Source organism: Somniosus microcephalus, unplaced genomic scaffold (assembly GCF_052327205.1).
Source record: "Somniosus microcephalus isolate GS21.2 unplaced genomic scaffold, FLI_Smic_1.0 unresolved_chr4, whole genome shotgun sequence".
NCBI classification, from domain to species: Eukaryota; Metazoa; Chordata; class Chondrichthyes; order Squaliformes; family Somniosidae; genus Somniosus; species Somniosus microcephalus.
Window position 1 is genome coordinate 42,368,335 of NW_028225182.1, and position 26,744 is coordinate 42,395,078.

General features: G+C 49.1%; 1 protein-coding gene and 1 long non-coding RNA gene across 3 annotated transcripts in view; both read left to right on the plus strand.

Moving 5' to 3' along the window:
• Positions 1-820, plus strand: LOC147090633 (uncharacterized). Its single transcript, XR_015075291.1, has 2 exons — positions 1-512; positions 781-820. It is a non-coding gene; the product is annotated as an uncharacterized LOC147090633 (long non-coding RNA).
• Positions 821-14,239: 13,419 nt separating this feature from the next.
• LOC147090634 (zona pellucida sperm-binding protein 3-like) overlaps positions 14,240-26,744 on the plus strand; it is a 79,545-nt gene continuing 67,040 nt past the window's right edge. Inside the window, exons 1-9 of one of the 2 annotated variants that reach the window (XM_085977400.1) lie at positions 14,240-14,638; positions 15,216-15,331; positions 15,419-15,522; positions 15,605-15,782; positions 15,876-16,002; positions 16,418-16,506; positions 16,593-16,714; positions 16,790-16,924; positions 17,003-17,152. In XM_085977400.1, coding sequence (XP_085833526.1) covers positions 14,495-14,638; positions 15,216-15,331; positions 15,419-15,522; positions 15,605-15,782; positions 15,876-16,002; positions 16,418-16,506; positions 16,593-16,714; positions 16,790-16,924; positions 17,003-17,127 — 1,140 coding nt within the window. In that variant the 5' untranslated portion in view covers positions 14,240-14,494 and the 3' untranslated portion in view covers positions 17,128-17,152. Of the gene's footprint in view, positions 14,639-15,215; positions 15,332-15,418; positions 15,523-15,604; positions 15,783-15,875; positions 16,003-16,417; positions 16,507-16,592; positions 16,715-16,789; positions 16,925-17,002; positions 17,153-26,744 lie in introns of those variants that run through there. The other variant, XM_085977398.1, reaches the window with a different exon arrangement.

Here is a 26,744-nt window from a genome sequence, read left to right on the forward strand (position 1 = left end):
TCTCTCCCTCTAACTTAACCTCACTGTATGTACATAACCTACTTATATATGTATAACTTACCTGTTAGGGCCGTTGCCCCTTTAACTCACCGTTTAGGGCCATTGCCCCTTTAAGACGCGCCTTAGCGTGCTGACGTCACGTCACGTACGACGTGACGTGCGTGAGGCGGCTGCCGGCCCGACTCGGCTCTCCAGAAAGGCTGCCGGCACAGCCCGGCCCAGCGTCTTCGGCCGCATCGATCAGCCGCCGGGAGCGCCGCTATCTTCCGCTCCCGCGGCAAGCACCGGCCCAGCCTGGCCTCCAGCTCCTGCTCCCGACCTAGGCCCCAACGGCCAGCGACGCAACTACCGGCAAACGCGACGACGTCACGACCCCGAGCGTGATGAGGTCATCACGCTCCCCACGGCACTGCAAGTTCATTCCTCGTGGAGCTGCCGCCGGAACAAGACCTGCGCCACGGTGCTCCTCGGTTGTATTGTCCCCACGCTTCAGTCTTGGAAATTGTTTGTCTGTGAGTATTTAGAATGCTATAGACGATTAGCGTACACTGTATGTTGTAGAAAATGTTTAGTTGTAACTTTTTCTGTCTAGCTGGTTAACTAGCAGCCGTATTTGATACACTATGTACAGGGCTAATTTAAAGAGAATGCCTTCCAGCTTGCTAAATGTAATTCGTTGCCAGATGTACTGTGTTGCCCAGGCGTACCTAAATTTGTGTATACATATCAATTATGCGTCTGTATACTAATGTGTCCTTCCATTTCTGTGTTGTATTTCAGTTTTACAGTAAGAATCTTTCAGTAAAGCGTTACAAGAAAAGTCAAGCCTTTTGATTTTATTGGAAGATATCGAGTTGTTCGCTATCTGTCTAGCTCTGCATAGGATCGCGTTGCGAGGGCAGAACAGTAAAAGGACAGCAGCACAGCGGGCTCAAGCACAGGAAGATACCACTCAGCTACCATGAGTCTACGCTCAGGAAAACAATATACTCTGGAGGAAGTCGACCAGCCAATCGAGAAGAATGAGCCTCTCCCAGCAAACGAGGCCAAGTCACAGTCCTCTAAAGCAGCCTCTAGAACATCTCGGCGGTCCAGCAGACCGTCGTCACTGACAGCTCTCCCAGCAAACGATGCCAAGTCACAGTTCCCTAAAGTTACCTCTAGGTCATCTCGGCGGTCCAGCAGACCGTCGTCATCGACAGCTTCTACAGCCGCCAAAGCACGTGCCAAGGCAAAGGCCACCCAAGCGCAATTGTCCTTCGCTGAAAAAGAAGCTGACCTCATGAAGCAGAGAGCCGACCTCGACGCTAGTATGATGAAGCAGAAAGCTGACCTTGTAAAGCAGAGAGCTGATCTCGCTGCCATTCTCCACATTCTCCAAAGCCAGAGAGCTGCCGCTGCCGCTAAAGCCGAAGCCGCAGCTTATGAAGAAGATGAGGAGAGCGAACGCGGGGAGCCCAGCCAGGAAACATATGACCTGGAACAGCCCCTCAGTCCAGTGCAACGTACAAATGAGTATGTCCAACAACACTCCAAAGTGCTCCCAAAGGAAACATTCAGGTATCTCGACGTAGAACTAGCTACTCACCCCAGCAACAAACGGCCCGTTTTCGGAGACACTGAGCTTAAAAGAGAAGAAACGAGTAAGACTCACCTGCAGAGACCTCCACAACACTCGGCCAATCCAGCTAAGCAGTCCTTGCCCGAGCCGCAAGGCGCACAAGACTTCGCCAGGTACCTTACTCGCCGAGAATTATTAAGTTCAGGCCTCCTAGAATTCGATGACCGTCCTGAAGATTATTGGTCATGGAGAGCATCCTTCCTGAGTACCACCAAGGACTTGAATCTGTCGGCCAGAGAAGAACTAGACTTGATGATAAAGTGGCTCGGAGCCGAGTCGTCAAGGCAGGCGAAGAGAATTCGCTCAGCGCACGTCCTCAATCCCACAGCAGGCCTCAACCTGGTTTGGCAACGTCTCGACGACTGTTATGGGACACCAGAAGTCATCGAACACGCACTGCTCAAGAAGCTTGAGGACTTCCCGAAGCTAACCAACAAGGATAATGTCGAGCTCAGAGAACTGGGCGACATTCTCCTCGAACTGGAGTGTGCCAAGGGAGAAGGTTACCTGACCGGCCTCTCGTATTTGGATACGGCTCGCGGGGTAAACCCAATAGTGGAAAAGCTCCCCCACAATCTTCAAGAGAAATGGATAGCTAAGGGATCCAAGTACAAGGAGGACAATGGAGTGGCATTTCCCCCCTTCTCTCTCTTCTCCAGGTTTGTCCAACAACAGGCAAGGGTGAGGAATGATCCAAGTTTCACTTTCTCCACCTCCAGCAGTTACGCTCCTTCGAGAACAGAGAAACCCACAAAGGACAGCAACAAAGCCTCTGTGAGTGTGCACAAAACAGATGTTCCCGCCGAACCCTCAGTCAACCAATCCAGTTCTGCTGGGAATGAAGTGGATGACCCAGATCGTCAGTGTCCTATACACAAGAAGCCCCACCCACTCAAAAAGTGTCGAAGCTTTAGAGACAAGCCCATTGATGAACGCACATCATACCTGAAAGAGAACCGCATCTGCTTCAGGTGTTGTGGGTCGACTACGCACATGGCAAAAGACTGCAAGGCGACAATCAAGTGCCTTGAGTGCAACAGCGAAAAACACATAGCAGCCCTGCATCCAGGTCCTCCTCCGTCAACCACCGAGAGCGCCGCGGTTGACAAAGAGGATAGCGGGGAGCAAAGCGAAAGCACATCTTCAGTCACCTCCAAGTGTACAGAGGTTTGCGGAAATGCAAGCAGCCCACGCTCATGCTCCAAAATCTGCTTGGTTAAAGCATATCCTGCAGGGAGAAAGGAGAAGGCAATCAAAATGTATGCAGTGCTCGACGAGCAAAGTAACAAGTCTCTAGCGAAGACGGAATTCTTCAATCTCTTCGACGTCAAGGCCAGCACGGCTCCGTACACGCTAAAAACCTGTGCAGGGACAACAGAGACTACGGGTAGGAGAGTTGGGAACTTCATGATCGAGTCCATGGTGGGATGTGGGCAAGGCTCACATCCGTCTCTTCTGTCAGGAGTACGCGAAGGGGTCGACCAAGAGGCGGGAGGCCCGGGTCGGGCAGTTGGAGAAGGAGGTGCTCGACCTGGAGTCCCGTCTCGGTCAAGTTGTCGAGGACCCGGCCTGCGGTTGGTGTACGAAGAGAAGAAGGGCGCGCTGAAGGACCTGCAGCTCGTCGGGTCCCGAGGCGCGTATGTGAGGTCACGGATCCAGTTCCTGTGGGACCTGGACCGCGGCTCCCCCTTCTACTACTCGCTGGAAAAAAGACGGGGGGTCCGTAAGCAGCTCTTGGAGCTGCTGGCCGACGACGGATCTCTGGTCTCGGATCCGGAGGGAATCCGCGCGGAGACCCGCGCCTATTATGGGGCTCTGTTCTCCCCGGATCCGTCCAGCGAGGATGCGCGCGGAGTTTTGTGGGAGGACCTGCCGAAGGTCGGCCTGGAGGGCGCCGAAAAATTGGACGCTCCTCTGAGTCTGGAGGAGCTGACCGGCGCCCTCCGCCAGCTCTCTAGGGGGACTGCTAGTTTCCATTTCCCTCTCAGTATTTCCTTCACTCACTGTTGGTTTCTCATTGCTGTTTAGGTGCGGAGTCTGAGGTGGTCCTGATGGTGGCCCTGACTGTGACTGCTGTCTCTCTGATCTCTGCTTCTTTGATCGCCTTGTTCCTGTACAGGAAACACAAGCAAACCCTGCGCAACAACTTGTGATTAATAAAGTGGTGAAATTAGCAAATCTGTCATGGTTATTGCTTACATTTGGTCATTGATTTAAGGCTGGGGATTTGCATTCTGAATATGGGAAGTTTTCCATATTTATTTACTTCCATTAATGATTCTTGACCCAGTGGCATGCCTGCTGAGTGTATTTAATCTTTTCACCAGATATCAGGCTACTGGGGTATGTGCCCCATTTCACTAGTTTATTAACAGCAACTTGGAAGTGTTTGCCTGGAGCGAGTTATCTTGGCCTGCTGTTTGTCCCTTGTTAAGGAGGTTTGTGGGGCTCTTGTGGAGTGAGGTTAGTGGGACTGATTATTGAGCCCCATGAAATTGCAACGTTCCTGGAAATTTTAATGCTGGGATTAGCTTATTACTAGAAGTGGAGGTTGTTTAGTCCTCTATAACTGACTGGGATAATGAGTGTAAATGGGGTAGATGTCCATATTATAAAAATGATAGAGGCACTAGTGAGGGTGCAAAACATTTACTAGGATGATGCCAGAACTGAGATTCGACTTATTAGGAAAGATTGACCTGTTTGGGTTGCCTTCTCTAGGAAAGAGAAGGCTGCGGGTGTTTAAAATTATGACTTGGTTCGACAGGTTAGATATAGAGATGTTTCCACTTGGGGGCAAGACCAGGACTAGGGGCCTGTAACTACAAGGTAGTAACTAACTAATGACTCCAATGGTGAATTCAGGAGAAACTTCTTTACCCAGAGAGTGGTGAGAATGTGGCTCTCGCTATCACGGAGTGGTTGAGGCGAATGGTGTAGCTGCATTTAAGGGGGAGCTCTAAGCACGAGGGAGGAATAGAAGGATATGCTGTTTGGGTGGGAGGAGGCTCGTGTGGAGCATGGACTAGTTGGACTGAATAGCCTGTTTCTGTGTTGTCGATGGCTTGTTAACCTGCAGGATTAGTCACCTGAGGAATTGCATCTCTGAAGGCCCCTTAAATGGCTTTCGGTGTTGGCCGTGGCTCAGTGGGCAGCACTCTAGCCTGAGTCGGAAGGTCGTAGGTTCAAATCCCACTATAGAAACCTTGAGTACAAAAGCCAGGCTGACACTCCCAGTGCTGCACTGTCGGAGGTGCCATCTTTTCGGATGAGAAGTTAAACCGAGGCCACTTCTGGCCCCTCGGGTGGATGTAAAAGGTCCTATGGCACTTTTGGAAGAAGAGCAGGGGAGTTCTTCCCTCTGACCAATTGTTATCCATCAGCCAACATCATAAGATGATCTGGCCATTATCACATTGTTTGTAGGCTCTTGATGGGCTGCCATGTTTCTGACAACAGTGACTACATTTCAAAAGTAATTCATTGGTTATGAAATGCATTTTTTAATTTGTTCATGGGATGTGGGTGTCACTGGCAAGGCCTGCATTTATTGCCCATCCCTAGTTAGCCTTGAGAATGTGGTGGTGAGCTGCCTTCTAGTCCAGTTGGTCAGTGTGCTGTTGGGGAGTTCCAGGATTTTGACCCGGTGACGATGAAGGATCGACGATATACTTGCAAGTCGGGATGGTGTGTGACTTGGAGGGGAACTTGGAGGTGGTGGTGTTCCCATATGCCTGCTGCCCTTGTCCTTCTAGGTGGTAGAGGTCGCGGGTTTGGGAGGTGCTGCCGAAGGAGCCTTGGCGAGATGCTGCAGTGCGCCAGTGCTGGAGGGAGTGAATGTTTAAGGTGTTGGTGTGACATCCTGAATCTGGGTATGGTGCTGTATAAATAAGATTGTTCTTTCTAAACATCTGACGTGAGTTTGGGACCTACAATAAAATATAATTATCCCTAACCAACATACTAGGTCCCCAATTGGGATTCAGTTGCCGTACTGGATCTCCAACAGCAGGTGGGGATAGAATCCATACCAACTTAACGAGCACAGTTTTGTATCTCTTGTGGCTGACCCTGGTCAGTGAATGCTGGCTGAAATCTGCAGTAGAACTGTTGTCAATACTTACCCACTTACATTTATGTAGCCCCTTCAACGTACTGAAATGTCCCAAGGTGCTTCACAGAAGCCCTATCGAATAAAATTTGACACCAAGCCACATACGGAGATATTAGGGCAGATGACCAAAAGCTTGTGCAAGAGGTAGGTTTTAAGGAGGAGGGAGTGCTGGAGAGGTTTAGGGAGGGAATTCCAGAGTTTGGGGCCCAGGCAGCTGAAGGCAAGGCTGCCAATGGTGGAGCGATTACATAGAAACATAGAAGACAGGAGTAGGCCGCTTGAGCCTGCTCTGCCAGTCAAGGCGATCATGGCTGATCATCCAAATTCAGTACCCGATCCCTGCTATCTCCCCATAACCCCTTGATCCCTTTAGCCTTAAGAAATGTATCCAACTCCTTCTTGAATATATCTAATGAATTGGCCTCTGCTGCGTTCTGTGGTAGAGAATTCCACAGGTTCACCACGCTGTGGGTGAAGAAATTCCTCCTTCAGCGACTGGTGCACAAGGTCACCCAGGTCTCGTTGCACTTCCCCTTCTCCCAATCTATTGCCATTCAGATAATCTGCCTTCCTGGGTTTGCCACCAAGTGGATAACCTCACATTTATCCACGTTATATTGCTTCTGCCCAATCACCCAACCTGTAAATCATCCTGTAGTTTCTCGGCATCCTCCTCACAGCACACACGCCCACCCAGCTTTGTGTCATCTGCAAATTTAGAGATATTGCATCTAGTTCCCTTGTCTAGATCATTAATATATATATTGTGAATAGCTGGGGTCCAAGGACCGATCCCTGCGGTACCCCACTAGTCACTGCCTTCCACTCAGAAAAAGACCCGTTTATTCCAACTCTTTGCTTTCTATCTGCCAACCAGTTCTCTATCCAAGGCAGTACCTTGCCCCCAATCCCATGTGCCTTAACTTTACATACAAATCTCTTATGTGGGACCTTAATCGAAAGCCTTCTGAAAGTCCAAATACACCACATCCACTGGTTCTCCCTTATCTATTTTACTAGCGACATCCTCAAAAATTTCCAGTAGATTAGTCGAGCACGATTTACCTTTTGTAAATCCATGTTGACTTTGTCCGATCCTGTCTCTGTTTTCCAAGTGCTCTGCTATTACATCTTTTATAATGGACTCTAGCACTTTCCCCACTACCGATGTCGGGCTTACCGAGACCTGTAATTCCCCATTTTCTCTCTACCACCTTTTTTGAATAGTGGGGTAACATTAGCTACCCTTCAATCCGTGGGTACTGTTCCAGAGTCCGTCGAATGTTGGAAGATGATCAGCAATGCATCTACTATTTCTAGGGCCACTTCCTTAATTACGCTAGGATGTAGATTATCAGGCCCTGGGGATTTATCGGCCTTCAATCCCATCAATTTCCCTAACACCATTTCCCTACAAATACTGATTTCTTTTAGTTCCTCCCTTTCATCGGACCCTATGTTCCCCGACATTTCTGGGAGGTTATTTGTGTCCCCCTTTGTGAAGACAGAACCAAAATATGTATTTAATTGGTCTGCCATTTCTTTGTTCCCCATTATAAATTCCCCAGTTGGGGATGCTCAAGAGGCCAAAATTGAAGGAGCGCAGAGCTTGCGGAGGGTTGTGGGGCTGGAGGAGGTTGGAGGGATTTCAAAACAACGATGAGAATTTTAAAAATCAAGGCGTTGCTTAAACGGGAATCAATGTAGGTCAGCGACGGGTGAATGGGACTTGGTGCGAGTTAGGATACGGGCAGCTGAGTTTTGGACGGCCTCAAGTAAATGGCGGGTAGTGCGTTGAAGGTCAGCATTGGAATAGTCGAGACTACAGGCGAATGGAGATGTGGCAGTCAGTCTCGCCTGGGTTTAGTGAGTGTCTACACAAAGCCTCATACACAACATACAAAAAGTTGATGTGCATTCACACGGAAGTCTCCCAATAAATATGTATAATCACAGAAGTGCTTGTTTGAGTAAACCAGTTAACATTTTATACACAGCCAGCACACCTCGCCTCACCCCGTAAACAGCTGCCATCAAAGCCCAGTTGCTGTATTATTTTGTGGGTCTGTGCTCGGGTTAGCAGCCCTCCAGGATTGTCCCAGAGTCTCCAGGAATTAAAAGATTCATCTCTGGGAGCCTGGCACGTCCTGAGTTCATGATAGGTGCGGTATTCCTAGAAGGTTGTGGGTTCGAGTCCCACTCCAGTGACAAGAGCACATTAATGCAGGCTGACACTCTAGTGCCACTGCTGAGGGAGCGCCGCACTGTCGGAGGTGTCATCTTTCGGATGAGACGTTAAACCGAGGGCCCGTCTGCCCTCTCGGGTGGATGTAAAAGATCCCATGGCCACTATTTCGTAGAAGAGCAGGGAGTTGTCCCCTGGTGTCCTAGCCAATATTTATCCCTCAATCAACATCACTAAAAACAGATTATCTGGTCATTATCACATTGCTGTTTGTGGGAGCAGGCTGTGTGCAAATTGGCTGCCGCGTTTCCTACATTACAACAGTGACTGCACTCCAAAAAGTACCTCATTGGCTGTAAAGCGTTTGGGATGTCCTGAGGCTGTGAAAGGCGCGATATAAATGCAAGTCTTTCTTTCTTTTACAGGCGACTTTGGGCCGATGGTTCCCAAAGCTCTCCACCCAATGGGGGCACTTTGGTTTGGTTTTTGGTTGATGACATCACCCAGTGTCTTCCTATTGATGGTTTTGGAGAAGGTCAACCCAATCTCTGCCTCTTTCTTTATCATAGGCAACGGCCTATTAAAAGTCAACCATGTGCTCCCATTTTAAAGGGTCGCAAACGATAGGGTCTGTAAATTAACATAAATTTGAAAGGAACCTTAACAAATCAAATTAAAATTTGGTTGCCGGGGGTGATGATGCACTCCATTCTCCGCGGCGCCCACCGGTCGCGGAAGGCCTCAAGCGTGCCAGTGGATACCGCGTACTCCATATCCAGGGCCACCCGGGCGCGAACGTGGCCGCGGAAGAGAGGCAGGCAATCGGGCAGCTCTTTCCCACCCTCTTTCCAGTTGCCTGTTGACACAGCCGAGGCGAAAACTCCCTTTCGCCTTCTGTGTCGCCGCGAGATCAGCGGGACTAGCTCTGGTTCAACCTGGATGCGTTCCGCTTCTTTGAGGATGCCAGGGACCTGGTAAGAGTTGGCCAGATGTCGGAAGGTAAGACGGTGAGCGTTGACGCTGAGTAACTCCTGGATGTGTCTCCTGCAGATCTTCATCAGTTGCCACCTGAGAGTAGCTGCAGCAGATCAAAGGCCGGATTCGGTCAACAAAGCCTGTTCCTTCCAGAAGCCAGCCAACCGGTGAGAGGAATCTACCCCCGAATGGTGGACCTCTTTCTTTTTGGCGTATGGATGCATTCTGACTGATGGCTTGCTTCCTTGTTTAGATGGTCCCTGGTGAACGAGTTGGGCCTGTCCCTGGTGGAAGGATCCAATGAGGTTTGTGCCTGTTGTGATGGGGGCAACTGCAGGGCCGAGAGATTGCGATCTGGAGGAAGACCACACTCCAGGTGCAGGAGGGAGGTCCCATCTGAGCTTGGAATGTTGTGTTGGGTGTTGAGGGTGAAGAAGGATGTTTTGTAACTGGATGGAACTAATTGTTGCAGAGTCTGAGCCTGTGTGGGAGGGTGAGGCCTCACTTGGACCTCTGATCGTTCTGGATGTAGATCTGGACCTGGTTCATTCGGTGGATAGTGAAGCTGTTGGGACTCGTGAGGATGTTCCGAGTTCTTATCGTGGTGAGTGTTGATTGTATGAAAACCCAATTCCAGTCCTGTGACTCCTGACTCCATATTGGCTTCTCGTTCTCGGCAGGTGATGTGTGTTCTGAGCTACTTCTGGTCGTGGCTGTGACGTTGGCAGCTGGGGTCCTGATCTCCACCTCTCTGGTGGCCTTCCTACTGTCCAGGAAACACAACTGAATCCTCTCCCTCAATTGAGCTGCTTTATTTGTCAAAGAATGCTTCAATAAAATTGAAATGTGACTTGGTTGAGTTACAGTCATTGGTGTTGAACTGGTTTTTAAATACACTGTCATGGTGGTTTGAACTAAGTTGTCTAAATGACACTAGACCAGTTTTGGAGGCCTATATTTAACTGACAATTTCACCACACACCGCTCAGTTTTGGGTAGTTGAAAGTAGGCATTTGCACCTGGAATAAGATTGTGGCCTTAATAGGATGGCAACTAGAATCATACAGCACAGAAGGAGGCCATTCGGCCCATCATGCCTGTGCTAGCTCTTTGAAAGAGTTCTCCAATTAGTCCCACTCCCCCCGGCTCTTCCCCATATCCCTGCCATTTTCACCTCTTTGTATTTATCCAATTCCCATTTTTGAAAGACACTATTGAATCTGCTTCCACCGCCCTTTCAGGCAGCGTGTTCCAGATCACAACTTCTTCTTTATATTAGAAGTCTCGTCACCTCACCTCTGGCTCTCTTGTCAATGACGTTATTTACTAACCCTTCTGCCAGTGGAAACCGGTTCTCCTTATTTACTTTAATCAAAACCCTTACCATTTTGAACCCCTCCCTTGACCTTCTCTGCTCTAAGGAGAACAATCCCAGCTTCTCTGCAGTAATATTGTGACCTTTGTAAAGGGATGAAAGCGATGGGGAGCTTCTGCCATCTTTCTAGAGCGAGTAGATGGGGTTACAGACACCCAGCTAGGAGTCCGCTGTGAGAAGGTTCCAGTCCCACATCGGGGCCAAGAGACTAGACCAAAGCAGCATCTCCTTAATTGGCCATCTTGCTCCTTGTCCGCTGGCGGTAGGTGTGTCTTGGCCTCGTACTGTCACTCTGCTGGCTCTGTTCCACATTTAACATCCCTTAAAGGTTAGTTACAATTGCCTTTTTGAATATAGTGATGTCACGTACCACCCACCATCACACATGGGTGGGTAGTGGAATCAAACAGTGCTGAGGGGATTGGTAAATGATCAATTATCTTTTTCATTGCACTCTGGCTTCTGGTGCATTTCCCCCACCCGCCCAAAATCCTTCGCCCACCCCACCTCCCATCACCCCCTGTTGGTGGCCGTGCCTTCAGACATCTGGCCCCTAAGCTCAGACATTCTCTCCCTAAAACCCTCAACCTCTCCTCCTAATACATTGCTTCAAACCTACATCAGTGTCCAGGCATTTACCTGTCCTAATGTCTCCTCCTTTGACTCTGTCAGGTTTTTGTCTGATTTATGTGAGTTGAATGCTTTGCTTAGTTGAACATTGGGCGGTGTAACAAGGCACCACTGCAACCAGATGGTGAGGATAAAGGGGCAGGAATATAAGATGGCCATTAGCAGATCAAATTAAGAATTTAGGAGGACATTCTTTACACAGAATGTGGAACATGGAGTGGTTGAAGCAGATATATTTGGAGTCGAGATACAGATCGACCATGATCGAATTGAATGGCAGAACAGGCTCGAGGGCCTGAATGGACTCCTCCTGTTCATTTGTAAAGGAGGCTGGTAGCATAGATGAGGGAGAATGAAATAGAGGGCTCTGTGGGGTGGGGAGTTAGATAGAAAGCAAAGCACGCTCTACACTGTCCCATCAAACACTCCCAGGGCAGCAAGAGTACGGGTTAGATACAGAGTAAAGCTCCGTCTACACTGTCTCATCAAACACTCCCAGCGCAGGTACAGCATAAGTTAGATACTGTTGTGTCCCCTTGTGTTCTTATTACTATGTAATACAGACGCTTTTAACTCATTTTTAGTTTACAGCTTTTACTCAGTGCTTTCATGATGTTGCTGCCGCATGGTGCGGAGTGATACGAGATGTCCGACCTTGCACTGTGCACTGCCTGACACAGTGTGCCACATAGCAGTATAAATGCACTAACCAAAGTAGTTCCATATAACAATGTAACAAGTAGTTCCATTTAACAATGTGATAATATAACGATGTAACAGATACAGGTTACAGCATGAGTTAGATACAGAGTACAGCTCCCTCTACACTGTCCCATCAAGCACTCCCAGTGCAGCTACAGCGCGGGTTAGATACAGAATAAAGCTCCCTTTACAACGTCACGTCAAAATCTCCCAGGGCAGGTACAGCACGGGTTAGATATAGAGTGACGCTCCCTCTACACTGCCACTTCAAACAGTCCCAGGACACGCACAGCATGGGTTAGATACAGGGTAAAGCTCCCTCTGCACTGTCCCATGAAACACTCCCAGGGCAGGTACAGCACGGTTAGATACAGAGTAAAGCTCCCTCTACACTGTCCCATCAAATACTCCCAGGACAGGTACAGCACGGGTCAGATACAGAGTAAAGCTCCCTTTAAACTGTCCCATCAAACACTCCCAGGGCAGCTACAGCATAGGTTAGATACAGAGTAAAGCCCCCTTTAGACTGTCGCATCAAACTCTCCCATGGCAGATACAGCATGAGTTAGATACAGAGTAAAGCTCCCTCTACACTACCCCATCAAACACTCCCAAGGCAGGTACAGCACGGGTTAGACACCGAGTAAAGCTCTCTTTACAATGTCCCATCAAACACTCCCAGGGCAGGTAGAGCACGGGTTAGATACACAGTAAAGCTCCCTGTGCTCTGCGCAAACAAGGTAGCAAATCCCAACCTCAGAGGATCAGACCCTATTAACCACCTCCCTCAGATTTCATGTTCCCACAGCTCGGCCATTTGTGGATCCTCCCCTTCCTTCACTCCACCATTGGCACCTTGGGATGTTTTTCTGCATTAAAGGTGCGATATGATGACAAGTTGGTGTTGTTGTTCCAGTGTGACAGTCTCCATTTACCATCACACTCTTTATCAGACTGTATGAAACAGGACAATTGCAATTCGAGTGACTTTGCCTCTATTTGGGGGTTTTCATTGGATAGACTGTTTCCCCCTCGTGATGTCCTTTTAGTTATCAGCAGGGACGGGGGAGCTTGTCCTGTTTTGCAGACTACGAGTTAGGGGCAGTGGGTGAAGCTCAGGCCCACACTGATCATCTATAAGGGGTCCTCCCCACAAGGGACAGGACACCACTAACCAGAACAAAGAGTCTGTCCGAACTAATGTCCCACAGTACATATCAACTGATTAAGGTCCAACTTTCCGATGCGGTTCAATGAGGCAATGATCCCGTCCGGATCCAGCCACTTGTAGAAGCTTCTGGAAAACCCATTGGACTCCGAGTGTTTGCATGCCAGGCTCCCTGGAGAGGGAGCGGGCAATGGCCACCGGTACACTCAAGGCCTCCCGCAACCGGTGGGCACCGCAGGGAATGGAGAGTCTTATCGACACGAGTAATAATATGATGATTGACTTTTATGAGTTTCCTGTTGTTTTGTCGAAAGAACATTCTGTGTTTGAGTTCCTTTGTTAGTTGTGCCAACTTAAAGAGGGAGGCCAGGTATAAATTCGTTCCTCTGTTGATGACACCGGGACAACCCATGTCATTTTATGGCTCAACTAAAAAAGTCCACATTAGACATAGGAACATGGGAACAGAAGGAGGCCATTCAGCCCCTCGAGCCTGTCGCCTCATTCAATGAGATCATGGCTGATCTGGGACCTAACTCCATATACCCGCCTTTGGCCCATATCCCTTAATACCTTTGGTTATCAAAAATCTATCAATGTCAGATTTAAAATGAACAATTGACCCAGCAACAACTGCTGTTAGCGGAAGAGAGTTCCAAACCTCTCCCACCCTTTGTGTGTAGAAGTGTTTCCTAACTTCACTTCTGAAAGATCTGGCTCTAATTTTTAGGCTATGTTACCTTGTCCTGAACTCCCAACCAGCGGAATTCGTTTTTCTCTGTGCACCCTATCGGTTCCCCTTAATATCTGGAAAACTTCAATCAAATCACCCCTTAACTTTCTAAATTCCGAGCTTCTCACCATTGGGAAAGTACGCTGATCTATTCTTTTTAGATCCAAAGTGGATGACTACTGTATTAATGGTGCCCATCAAAATGTGCCCTTGTGCGACTCTTTCAGGTGGGGGTGATTGACCAAATTGTAATAGGCCCTCCTGGCAATAAATCCATCAGTTCTGTCTTTCTTTTCCTTTTTTTATTCTTCTTTTTTTTTCTTTTTTTGTCAAGTTTTATTTCAAGTTTTATTAATTTACAGTTGATTAGTTTAACCAAAAGAGCACCCCTATTGGTCGAATGTTTTCTTAAGTTACAGTCAATTGCTTTAATCAAGAAGAGCAATCAAATTTGAAATTAGTTTGTTCAGGTTCCTTTAAAGTTTTATTTATTTACAGACTAACTGGTTAATCACCCACACAGAAAAGTGTACAGTTGATTTGTGTAACCACCCAATCAAAAGAGTCACTCCGATTGGTCGAATTAAAATAGGCCCTCCTGGCAATAAATACATGAGTTCTGTGATTGGTAGAAATTGTGGAGCTTGGGGTTAATTGGCTCAATGTGACTGCAGGTTGTGTGTATAAAAGGTGCTTGTTGATGGGTGGAGGGATAGTTGAGTTGTTTAGTATTATGGGGGATTTTGTAGTGAGGGGTCTGCTCCCAGTGCTGGTGTTAGTTGGAGCTGTTTGTTCCTCTGATATTTGGCAACAGTTTGGGGGCCAGAGGTTTCCATGGAGAAGAGTAAAAGCCACCCCTGGGCCTCAGCGAGTCCCTTCTCCTGGGTCTCCCTTTGGCTCCGGTTTCAGTGTGTCTGAGGGGCGCAGTGTGTCTCCACTGCAGACTGTGAGGGTGCAGTGTGGAGAGCACAACCTGCTGGTCAGGGTACAGATGGATTTATTTGGAACCAGGCACCTGATTAAAGCTGCTGACCTGACCCTGGGGACGGCAGGTTGTCGGCCAACCGGGATCGACTCTCAGAACCGCACCGTCCTCTTTGATTATGGGCTGCATGAGTGTGGCAGCAGAGTGAAGGTAATGTGATTCCTCAACTCTTGCTCTAAGCTTGGAGTATGGATTAGACCCAACTCTTTATTCTTACCTTTGGTGAAATGTCATTGATGTTGAGGAGATTCCTGTCTCCTGCTTTTAAATCCTCAGACTTGTGTTGAATTGTGCATTGTGCTTCGCTTTAACTGGTCTTCCTGAGTCTCCAACCTTGTGATCTCAGCCCTATTGGCCTTGAGCCTTCACTTAGTTCTTCAAACTTTTCCTTCCATACATCTTGTCTTGTGGATTTTCAGGTCCCTGGGGATTCAGTTTAATGGTTGTTATCTACAATATTCAGTTTTTTTTCTCTCTCTGTGTGTGTCTCTGTATAGAATACAGAGGAGCTGTGATTAAATGAGGATTTAATCTTGTTCTTTTCATTGCTCTAAATTATCAACCTGTGGCTCCTTTTTATTGAAGTGAAGCTGTCCTTTCATTGAGTCTTTAATCTGTTTAATTGTCTTGTGCTTGCAATCCCCCTCCTTGCATTAGCTACTGAGGCTGCACAACTTCCAACCACCTGAGTAGAATGTTGTCCATTTCTGAACCTGATGTCTTTCAGATGTCTGGAGATTTCCTGGTCTACGCCACCCACCTGAACCACACCCCCAAGGCCCATGGATCTGTCATTGTGAGAACTAATGGAGCTGTCGTTCCCATTGAGTGCCACTATTTTAGGTAAGATTCTTTACACTGTCGCGAATAACGTCTACAGCTGGTGTAGTTCTCTGACCTTGTCCTAAAATGGCTCCATTGTCTTTCCAGGAAGGGCAATGTGAGCAGTGACCCGATCAAGCCCACCTGGATCCCTTTCAGCTCCACCAAGTCTGGAGAGGGGCTTCTGTCATTCTCTCTGCGCCTAATGAACGGTATGTGATGGGGAATGACTTCCTGTAGTCACCCACTGGCAGTTGTACCCAGTCTCCAACCCTTGTCCCTCTTGTACTTCAGATGACTGGCTCACAGAGCGCACCTCGACTGTCTACTACCTGGGTGACCTCATTCACATTGAGGCCTCTGTTTCAATGACCAACCACATGCCCCTGAAGCTCTACATTGACCGCTGTGTTGCTACGTTGAGCCCAGACGAGGACTCCACCCCGAGATACAGCATCATTGACTACAATGGGTAAGGAGTGCTCTGCTTTCACCAGTTGGTCCTGTCTCGCTGGCTTCTCTTGATTCACTCAATGTCCCTTTTAAAAAAAATTTATTTCTGCAGTTGCCTCCTGGACAGCAAAGCTGAGGACTCCTTCTCAACCTTCGTGTTGCCAAGAGACGAGCGTGAGTTGGACAAGCTCCACTTTGACTTGGATGCCTTCCGCTTCTTTGGAGATGACCGTTCCTTGGTAAGAGGAAGCCGACCACTGCAAAGTATTTACAGCCATTCTGCATAACTGGCTTGTGCTCCACACGAGTGTCCTCCCACCCCTCTTCATCTAACTCTCCAACATATCCTTCTATTCCTTTCTCCCACCTGTGTTTATCTAGCTTCCCCTTAAATGCATCTACATTATTCGCCTCAACCACTCCGTGGTAGCGAGTTCCACATTCTCCCCACTCTGGGTAAAGAAGTTTCTCCTGAATTCCCTCTGTGCTGTATATCCTGTGTAATCCTATGAATAGCTAACATTAACCACTTTTCTCTGTTTCTAGCCAGCTTGCTATCCATTCTGCTACTTGTCCCCTGAATCCACCTGTTCATTGAGTTCCCAAGTTGGGAGGGAGTCACTGAATAACACTTGTGTTGAATGTGTCCCTCAGATTTTCATCTCCTGTCACCTGAAGGTTGCTGCAGTGGATCGGAGAGATTCCATGAGCAAAGCTTGTACTTTCCAGAAGATGCAGAATGTGTAAGTGCCCCCTCTCTCTCACTCAGGGATGTGTTGTGTGGGGAAGTGATGCCCAACCTGATTGTGAAACTGATTCTCTTGTTTAGCTGGGCTCCATTGGAAGTATCCAACAATGACGTTTGTGCCTGTTGTCACTTGGGCAACTGCAGTGCCACAAGGGAGTTTGGATTTGATTCCAGAGGAAGGAGGGATCTTGTACCTGAAGCTGGTAGGACATTGATTCTCTAGATGTTGGAGGTTGCCCTTTACCCTCTCTCTCTAACTGGAATGTTTGATATCGCAGGGAGTGATGCTGAATTGAAGTGGGAGGGTGAGGCCTCCCTTGGACCCCTGGTCATTCTGGACACTGATGTGACAGACCTGGCAACCGAGTCCCTTAATGAGGTTGAGCAACGGATGCAGGAGAGGTCTCCAGGTGGTGAGTTGGCCGACTGCTAGTTTCCATTTCCCCCTCAGTATTTCCTTCACTCACTGTTGGTTTCTCATTGCTGTTTAGGTGTGGAGTCTGAGGTGGTCCTGATGGTGGCCCTGACTGTGACTGCTGTGTCTCTGATCTCTGCTTCTTTGATCGCCTTGTTCCTGTACAGGAAACACAAGCAAACCCTGCGCAACAACTTGTGATTAATAAAGTGGTGAAATTAGCAAATCTGTCATGGTTATTGCTTGCATTTGGTCATTGATCAAGGCTGGGGATTTGCATTCTGAATATGGGAAGTTTTCCATATTTATTTACTTCCATTAATGATTCTTGACCCAGTGGCATGCCTGCTGAGTGTATTTAAGCTTTTCACCAGATATCAGGCTACTGGGGTATGTGCCCCATTTCACTAGTTTATTAACAGCAACTTGGAAGTGTTTGCCTGGAGCGAGTTATCTTGGCCTGCTGTTTGTCCCTTGTTAAGGAGGTTTGTGGGGCTCTTGTGGAGTGAGGTTAGTGGGACTGATTATTGAGCCCCATGAAATTGCAACGTTCCTGGAAATTTTAATGCTGGGATTAGTTTATTACTAGAAGTGGAGGTTGTTTAGTCCTCTATAACTGACTGGGATAATGAGTGTAAATGGGGTAGATGTCCATATTATAAAAATGATAGCGGCACTAGTGAGGGTGCAAAACATTTACTAGGATGATTCCAGAACTGAGATTCGACTTATTAGGAAAGATTGACCTGTTTGGGATGCCTTCTTTAGGAAAGAGAAGGCTGAGGGTGTTTAAAATTATGACTGGGTTTGATAGGTTAGATATAGAGATGTTTCCACTTGGGGGCAAGACCAGAACTCAGGGCCTGTAACTACAAGGTAGTAACTAACTAATGACTCCAATGGTGAATTCAGGAGAAACTTCTTTACCCAGAGAGTGGTGAGAATGTGGATCTCGCTATCACGGAGTGGTTGAGGCGAATGGTGTAGCTGCATTTAAGGGGGAGCTCTAAGCACGAGGGAGGAATAGAAGGATATGCTGTTTGGGTGGGAGGAGGCTCGTGTGGAGCATGGACTAGTTGGACTGAATAGCCTGTTTCTGTGTTGTCGATGGCTTGTTAACCTGCAGGATTAGTCACCTGAGGAATTGCATCTCTGAAGGCCCCTTAAATGGCTTTCGGTGTTGGCCGTGGCTCACTGGACAGCACTCTAGCCTGAGTCGGAAGGTCGTAGGTTCAAATCCCACTATAGAAACCTTGAGCACAAAAGCCAGGCTGACGCCCCCAGTGCTGCACTGTCGGAGGTGCCATCTTTCGGATGAGAAGTTAAACCGAGGCCACTCCTGCCCCCTCGGGTGGATGTAAAAGATCCTATGGCACTTTTGGAAGAAGAGCAGGGGAGTTCTTCCTCTGACCAATTGTTATCCATCAGCTGACATCATAAGATGATCTGGCCATTATCACATTGCTGTTTGTAGGCTCTTGATGGGCTGCCATGTTTCTGACAATAGTGACTACATTTCAAAAGTAATTCATTGGTTATGAAATGCATTTTTTAATTTGTTCATGGGGTGTCACTTGATGTGCCTCAATAATCCCGAGACTAGATGTTAGCGAAACAAAACAAGGCTTTTATTAACTTAGATAACAGTGGAGAGAGGTATCTTCCATGGAGGTCTGCAGTACTGGCTGAGGGGCCAGACTGAGCTGGCTTACATAGAGGCCAGGTATGGGCGGAGCCCTACACACAACACATTCCAATACACAATACAATGGTGAGGAGAAATCTGAAACCAACCACAGTCACAGGCAATACAATGGTAAGGGGGAACCTGAAACCAACCACAGTCACAGGCAGTGATTAATGGAATATTTCATCACATTCATCCCTTCTATAGATTTAGTCTGTTCGGGGGTTTGGTAGTCCTCTGCGACCGACGTGGCTGTTGTGGTGTCGCGGCTGTCCCCGGTGGCCTCCTGGGTCTCTGCCGGGGGTGCCGCCAGGGTTGTTGAAGGGGTAGTTGGTGGGGGTGCCGTTGGTCGATGTTCTTCCGGGGGTGATGAAAGAGTAGTGGGTGGGTAAGAGTTGCTGTGGTCGTTGTCGTTACGGGCTGGGGCGACGTCTTTTATTGACACGGTGTCCTCCCTTCCGTCGGCGTGCCGGACATACGCGTATTGGGGGTTGGCGTGGAGTAGGTGCACAGGCTCCATGAGAGGGTCCGTCTTATGGCCTCTCACATGCCTTCGCACGAATACCGGACCCGGGGTGGAGAGCCATGACGGCATGGATACGCCTGAGGTGGATTTCCGGGGGAAGCTAAACATTCGTTCATGAGGCGTGGCATTAGTGGCAGTACACAATAGCGACCGTATCGAATGGAGCACATCTGAGAGGACTTCCTGCCAGCGGGAGATAGGGAGGCCCTTGGTCCTTAGAGCTAGAGTGACTGCTTTTCATACTGTCCCGTTCTCTCGCTCCACTTGACCGTTACCCCGGGGGTTGTAGCTGGTGGTACGGCTCGTGGCGATACCCCTGGACAGCATGTACTGGCGTAGCTCTTCACTCATGAAGGACGCCCCCCTATCCGTGTGGATGTAGCTCGGCATACCGAACAGGCAGAACAGGCTGTTGAGGCATTTAATGACCGTGGCGCTGGTCATGTCTGGGCAGGGGAAGGCGAATGGGAACCGGGAGTATTCGTCCACAATGTTCAGGAAGTAAACATTGCGGTCGACGGACGGGAGGGGGCCCTTGAAATCTAAGCTGAGCCGCTCAAAGGGCCGTGTAGCTTTGATTAAGTGGGCTCTATCAGGGTGGTAGAACCGAGGCTTGCACTCAGCGCAAGTGCGGCAGTTCCTGGTCAGAGACCGAACTTCCTCAATCGAGTAGGGTAAGTTGCGGGACTTTATGAAGTGGAACAGCCGCGTGACCCCTGGGTGGCAGAGGTCGTTGTGGAGGGTCTGTAGCCGATCCCCGGTGGCGCTGGCACACATCCCTCGTGAGAGGGCATCTGGGGATTCGTTAAGGGCCCCTGGCCGGTAAATGATGTCATACTCGAAGGTGGAGAGCTTGATCCGCCACCGAAGAATCTTATCATTTTTGATCTTCCCCCTCTGTTTATTATTGAACATAAACGCTACCGACCGCTGGTCGGTAAGTAGGGTGAAGCGTTTGCCGGCTAGGTAGTGGCGCCAGTGGCGCACTGCCTCCACGATGGCTTGGGCCTCCTTTTCCACGGAGGAGTGTCTGATCTCGGGCCCTTGGAGGGTCCTCGAGAAGAAAGCTACGGGCCGCCCCGCCTGGTTGAGGGTGGCCGCCAAGGCAAAGTCAGACGCATCACTTTCCACCTGAAATGGAGTGTTCTCGTCCACTGCCTGTAGCGTGGCCCGCTCAATATCCTGCTTAATGCTTTTGAAGGTGGCGTGGGCCTCAGCAGAGAGCGGAAAAGAGGATGCTTTCAAGAGGGGGTGGGCTTTGTCGGAGTAGTTGGGGACCCATTGGGAATAATAAGAAAATAACCCCAGGCACCTTTTCAGGGCTTTGGGAGTGTTGGGCAGGGGCAGCTCCCGTAGGGGGCGCAATCGGTCGGGGTCTGGTCCGATTTCCCCATTCTCCACCACGCTGCCTAGTATGCAGAGGCGCGTGGTGTTGAAAACGCACTTGTCCTCGTTGTAGGTGAGGTTGAGTTTTTGTGCGGTTTTCAGGAACCTCTCGAGGTTCGAGTCGTGATCCTGCTGGTTGTGACCGCAGATGGTGACGTTGTCGAGGTAGGGGAAGGTTGCCTGCAAGTGGTGGTCATCGACCATGCGATCCATCTCCCTCTGGAAGACCGAGACCCCATTCGTCACCCCAAAGGGGACTCTGAGGAATTGGTAGAGGCGTCCGTTCGCCTCGAAGGCGGTGTACGGGCGGTCCTCTGGTCTGATAGGAAGCTGGTGGTACGCTGACTTGAGGTCGATGGTGGAGAACACCCGGTATTGGGCGATTTGGTTCACCATTTCTGATATGCGGGGTAGCAGGCAGGCGTCTAGTTGGGTGTACCTGTTGATCGTTTGGCTATAGTCGATCACCATCCGTTTCTTCTCGCTACCCCTTACCACCACCACTTGGGCGCGCCACGGGCTATTGCTGCATTCAATAATGCGCTCTTTCAGGAGCCTGTCTACCTCGGTTGCGATAAACCGCCTGTCCTCCCAGCTGTACCTCCTGCTTTTGGTCGCTATTGGCCGGCAGTTAGGGGTAAGGTTCGCGAATAGCGAAGGTGGCTTTACCTTCAGGGTAGCCAGACCGCACACTGTGAGGGGCGGCTGGGACCTGTTGTGTATGTAATATGTGTGCTACTTTGAACCTATGGACAGGACTGCACTACTTGTTGGGCGTAGTGATACGCAGTACCACTCCTGGCCATAGGGGTATAAATAGTACTGTGGGTACTGATCTCCCCTCAGTTCCCGCCTGTGGGCATGAAGTAAAGACCTATGTGCAGTCCCTACCTCCAACCAGTAAAGGCCTGTTTGAGTTATACGTTTAAGTCTTTGTGTTAATTGTTCAATACAATACACATACTTAACACTGGCGACGAGTCAGGCTCTTACCCTGCGGCAGTTATTCCAGGCGGCTTCGTCCAAAGACAGGACGTTGAAGAGAGGTTTCAATCCTCAACACCCCACTCAAAACTGAAGGGCAGCAGAAATCCTGACAGCTTCCAGCGACTGGATGTGACAGGCATTAGGACCCTGAAGCCTCCATCAGCTTGTGAACCGGAGTAAAGACAGGACTGGGGAAGAGAGAGAGGTAGGGCGATAGCGATCGGCAGATAAGGGCCGGGCCGCTTTGAAGTGAGGGGCGCAGCCGGGCCAGCGATCGGGACCAAAGATAAGAGCCGCACTCGGACTGAAAGGCGCGGCGGCTGCAGAAGCTCAAGGTGCGAGAGTCGCGGTGCACAGCGCGGGCTATCGATCGCGGCGAAGATAAGGGCCGCACTCGGGGGCTGAAGGGAGACGGCGTCGGGGGACGGGTGAAGACCGCCAAGCGCGGGAAAACCGCCATTTTGTGGGCGGAGGACGACGGCAAGAGCGGGAAGCCGCCATCTTTGATAACAAGTAAAGAAAATAAAATCTGAGAAATTGCAAATCTACAATGCCTAAACACGGGAATATTAGCACCTTTGATAGTGACCTCGAAGATTGGGCCATATATGTTGAAAGAGTAAAAAATTATTGTAAGGCCAATAAAATTCGTGACCAAGATAAAGCTCTAACATTATTAAATTTAATGGGTGCGAAGACGTACGGGCAATTGAAACACCTGTTATCACCAGATGAACCGGCGGATAAGACGTTCGATGAGATTGTTACTGTCCTGAAAGATCATCTAAACCCCACGCCGCTGATGCTAGCGGAACGATTTAAATTTTACGACAGAAGGCAGCTACAGCATGAAAGCAATGCTGAATATTTGCTGGAATTGCGTAAATTAGCGAAATATTGCCAGTTTGGAACGGGATTGACAGATGCACTACGAGACAAATTTGTGTGTGGTTTATTTAAACAGGATACACAAAAGCGACTGCTCGAGGAGAATGAGCTGACGCTTGAGAAGGCGGTCACTATGGCAGCAGCACACGAAGCCGCAGCGAGAGGCACGGCAGTAATGCAGCTACGGTCACCGGAGCTCAGTGCACACAAATTGGGTGTGAGTTCTGGCAAATGTTATCGTTGTGGAAAGACAACGCATGATCAGAACCAGTGTTGGTTTAAAAACCAAGAATGTAGAACTTGTGGTAGGCTTGGACATATAGCTAGAGTATGCAGGTCAGGGAAGAAGACCAGCAACAAGAAGTCACCGCAAGGAAAATACGCAAAGGTACACAAGGTGACCGAACAGGAGTCCGATTCAGACGCTAGCAGTAATGAACTGGCTAGCTTAAGCTGTAATGAACTGGCTAGCTTAAGAGTACTCAACGCTGGTAAGGGTGCAGACCTCCAGACAATTTGGGTCACTCTTCAGATAGAAGGAGTCCAAGTAAAACTGGAATTGGACACTGGATCGGCATTGACGGTCATAAATAAGAAAGATTACGGAAAGTTATTCCAACATATTCCCCTACAGGATACGGGGATTATATTGGAAACATACACGGGGCAAAGAGTGTACCCCATCGGGAAAATAGAGGTTGCAGTGGTCCACAAGGGCGAAGACAGTCAAATAATGGACTTATATGTGATATCTGAAGGAGGTCCTCCACTACTAGGACGGGAGTGGATTAGGAAAATGAATATGGACTGGCATTTCCTACAAACAATAACGAGTGAGAACTCGGTGAAGATAGTCGGCCCAGACTCTGGAACGGATGATGGTAAGCCCAACTCAGGTGCAAAAGACAAAGTTTCAGCACAGAATTCCACTGAGCAACAACAACATAGTTTAACTGTGGATTCTGAGTCTGGCAAGTCTACTGATGTGCCCATTTCTGAGGGACACCGGGTTCGAACTCAACTCCATTTCAAACTACAACAGCAATTAGAACAAATGCTTCGCCGTTGTGAGCAAGAGTTGAATGCAACGAAAGAGTTCTTTGATATAGAGTTGGAGAATCTGGAAAGACAACAGAAGCAGCTGATGGAGAAAATGGAACAGGAGCACACAAAACGTCTGATGTCAGAGGAGTTAACGGTCAGCCAACTCCTGCATATGCTGAAGGACAGGACTCTGAAATGGGAAAAACTTGAACACGAACTTCAATATTCAAATGAAAGGGGTTCGGAGCTCTCAAAGGTTATTGGAAGAGCTGAGGTGGCAACACAGACTGAGATGACTGCAACAGAGCAGCCCTTGGATGCCAAAAGTACGCTGACTCACGTCAACGTAGAACAACAGACCGCTGAAACAGCTGCTCCGGTAGAGGGATTGCATAGTCCGATCAATCAATCTCCAAAGGAAGTTGAAGTATTAAAATCACAAATGAGGTCACTAGTAAACGACTTGCTGAAAGCCCAGAAAAAGCTGGATGCAGAGGTACACATGAAGAAGTCTCTTCAGGAAAGATGTCTGGATTTGGAACAAGAGCTGGCTAACGCCCAGCTGGGTATGGAGGAAATAGACGACCCTCTCACTGGTCTAGCTCAGGACGACACCGAATATTACTATGACCTGGTGGACGACACCGAATATTACGATGTCCTGTCCTGCCCAGCTTGTAACTTCGACTCCCAAAGTGCAGAAATCATGGAGGAGCACCAAAAGTCTACGGAACATCGGGAGAAGCTGGCTCTACGACGGAAACAGGAGGAAGAGAAGGAGGAACTGCGCATGCAGCTGGCAGCTGTGGCAGCTGACAATGGAGCCCAGAGAGTCTCCAAGAAGCAGAAAAGGAAAAGTAAAAACAGAAGATGACCCATCTGAACCATTATCACCTCTACCAGATCACACACGTGGTCCCTCCGAACGGAGCCAATTCAGTTCGGAAGTTCAAACTGTTAAATCCATGGAAGGACTATTGAATGAGTCACTCCAGCAACGTGAACCGACTCCACCACAGAGATTGAATCTGTGAACTGTTTTCCGCAGAGACTGAATCTGTGATCTGTTTTGACATGAAGTTATCTATGTATCGATGTTATTCTGTTATGTAAACCTGAAGTTATATATGTATATATGTTATTACGTTATGTTAAATGGGGAGATGACTGTAAAGCTAGGAAGGGAGGAATGTTGTGTATGTAATATGTGTGCTACTTTGAACCTATGGACAGGACTGCACTACTTGTTGGGCGTAGTGATACGCAGTACCACTCCTGGCCATAGGGGTATAAATAGTACTGTGGGTACTGATCTCCCCTCAGTTCCCGCCTGTGGGCATGAAGTAAAGACCTATGTGCAGTCCCTACCTCCAACCAGTAAAGGCCTGTTTGAGTTATACGTTTAAGTCTTTGTGTTAATTGTTCAATACAATACACATACTTAACAGGACCCACCGTACTTGAGCGTGATGCTTTGGTGGTTGCACTGGAAATCCAGGCCCAAGATCACGCTCGCGCATAGATTCTTCATGATTAATACTTTAAAATTATCGTATACAGTCCCGTTAACGGACAATTGTACCGTGCAGTAACCCAGAATGGTCGATGTCTGGGTTTTATCAGCCATAGAGATGGTACCCCGAGTAGGGACCACCTTTAGGGAGAGTTGTCGTGCCAGTTCCGGGTGGATAAAACTCTCCGTGCTTCCACTGTCAATTAAACATTTAACCCCGCACCCGTTTACCTCGATGTCCACCATTGATTTGGATAGCGGGTGGGGCCTGGTCTGGTCCACTGTGACCGATGCCACTGTAGGGCCCTGATCGAGACAAGATGGCGTCCGCGCTGTCTGCTCACAAGATGGCGGACCCCACGAGGTCGGGCAAGATGGCGTCCAAGATGGCCGCTCCCACGGCGCACACGCGGCGGTGGCAGGTTTTGGTTTTCCAGCGGGGTTCCCTCTGCACACCCTCCCAAAGTGCCCCTTCTTACCGCACTTAAAGCAGGTGGTGCCTTTTGCTGGGCACAGGTTTCTGGTGTGCTTTGGCTGCCCGCAGAAGTAGCAGTTGGGTCCCCGACGGGTCGCGGCTGTCGTAGGGCTTCTGGGGGGAGAGCGGGGCCCCGACGGTGTCGGGCTGCCGGGCGGGGAAGATGCCTTCCAAGATGGCGGCGCCCTTGGTGCACACGTGGCGGCGTGGACGGCGCGAGCTGAAGAGTAGGCGTCCGAGTTTCTCTGGGCCACATCCAGGGATCGCGCGGTGTCCGCAGCCTGTTTCAGGTCCAATCCCGTTTTTTCCAGCAGTCTTTGCCGGATGTAAGTGGAGCTGAGGCCTGTGATAAAGGCATCGCGAACAAGCCCGTCGGTGTACACTGCGGCTTTTACATCTCGGCACTTGCAGTCTTTGCCAAGCATTTTCAGGGTGCCTAGGAACTCCTCCACCGATTCCCCAGGTCGCTGTGCGCGAGTGGCGAGCAGATGCCTAGCATACACCTCATTCGTAGGCTGCTGGTAATGCGCCTTTAAGATGTCGCAGGCGGCCAGGTACGTGTCGGCGTCTTGGATGAGGGGGTAAACCCGGTGGCTTACCCAATTCTGCAGAATTCCGAGTTTCATACTCGCAGCGTCCGTAGCGTCTTTGACGGCTGCGGAATTGTCCAGGAAGAATTCCATACACATAAACCAGTGTCCGAAGCGTGCTGATCCAAATCCAAACGTTTGGGTTTCAGGAGTTGATCCATTGTGTTGAAAAATAAGTTAATAAAATTGATGTGCCTCAATAATCCCGAGACTCGATGTTAGCGAAACAAAACAAGGCTTTTGTTAACTTAGAAGATAACAGTGGAGAGAGGTATCTTCCCTGGAGGTCTGCAGTACTGGCTGTGAGGCCAGACTGAGCTGGCTTACATAGAGGCCAGGTATGGGCGGAGCCCTACACACAACACATTCCATACATTCCAATACACAATACAATGGTGAGGAGAAAACTGAAACCAACCACAGTCACAGGCAATACAATGGTAAGGGGGAACCTGAAACCAACCACAGTCACAGGCAGTGATGAATGGAATATTTCATCACATCACTGGCAAGGCCTGCATTTATTGCCCATCCCTAGTTAGCCTTGAGAATGTGGTGGTGAGCTGCCTTCTAGTCCAGCTGCAGTCAGTGTGCTGTTGGGGAGTTCCAGGATTTTGACCCGGTGACGATGAAGGATCGACGATATACTTGCAAGTCGGGATGGTGTGTGACTTGGAGGGGAACTTGGAGGTGGTGGTGTTCCCATATGCCTGCTGCCCTTG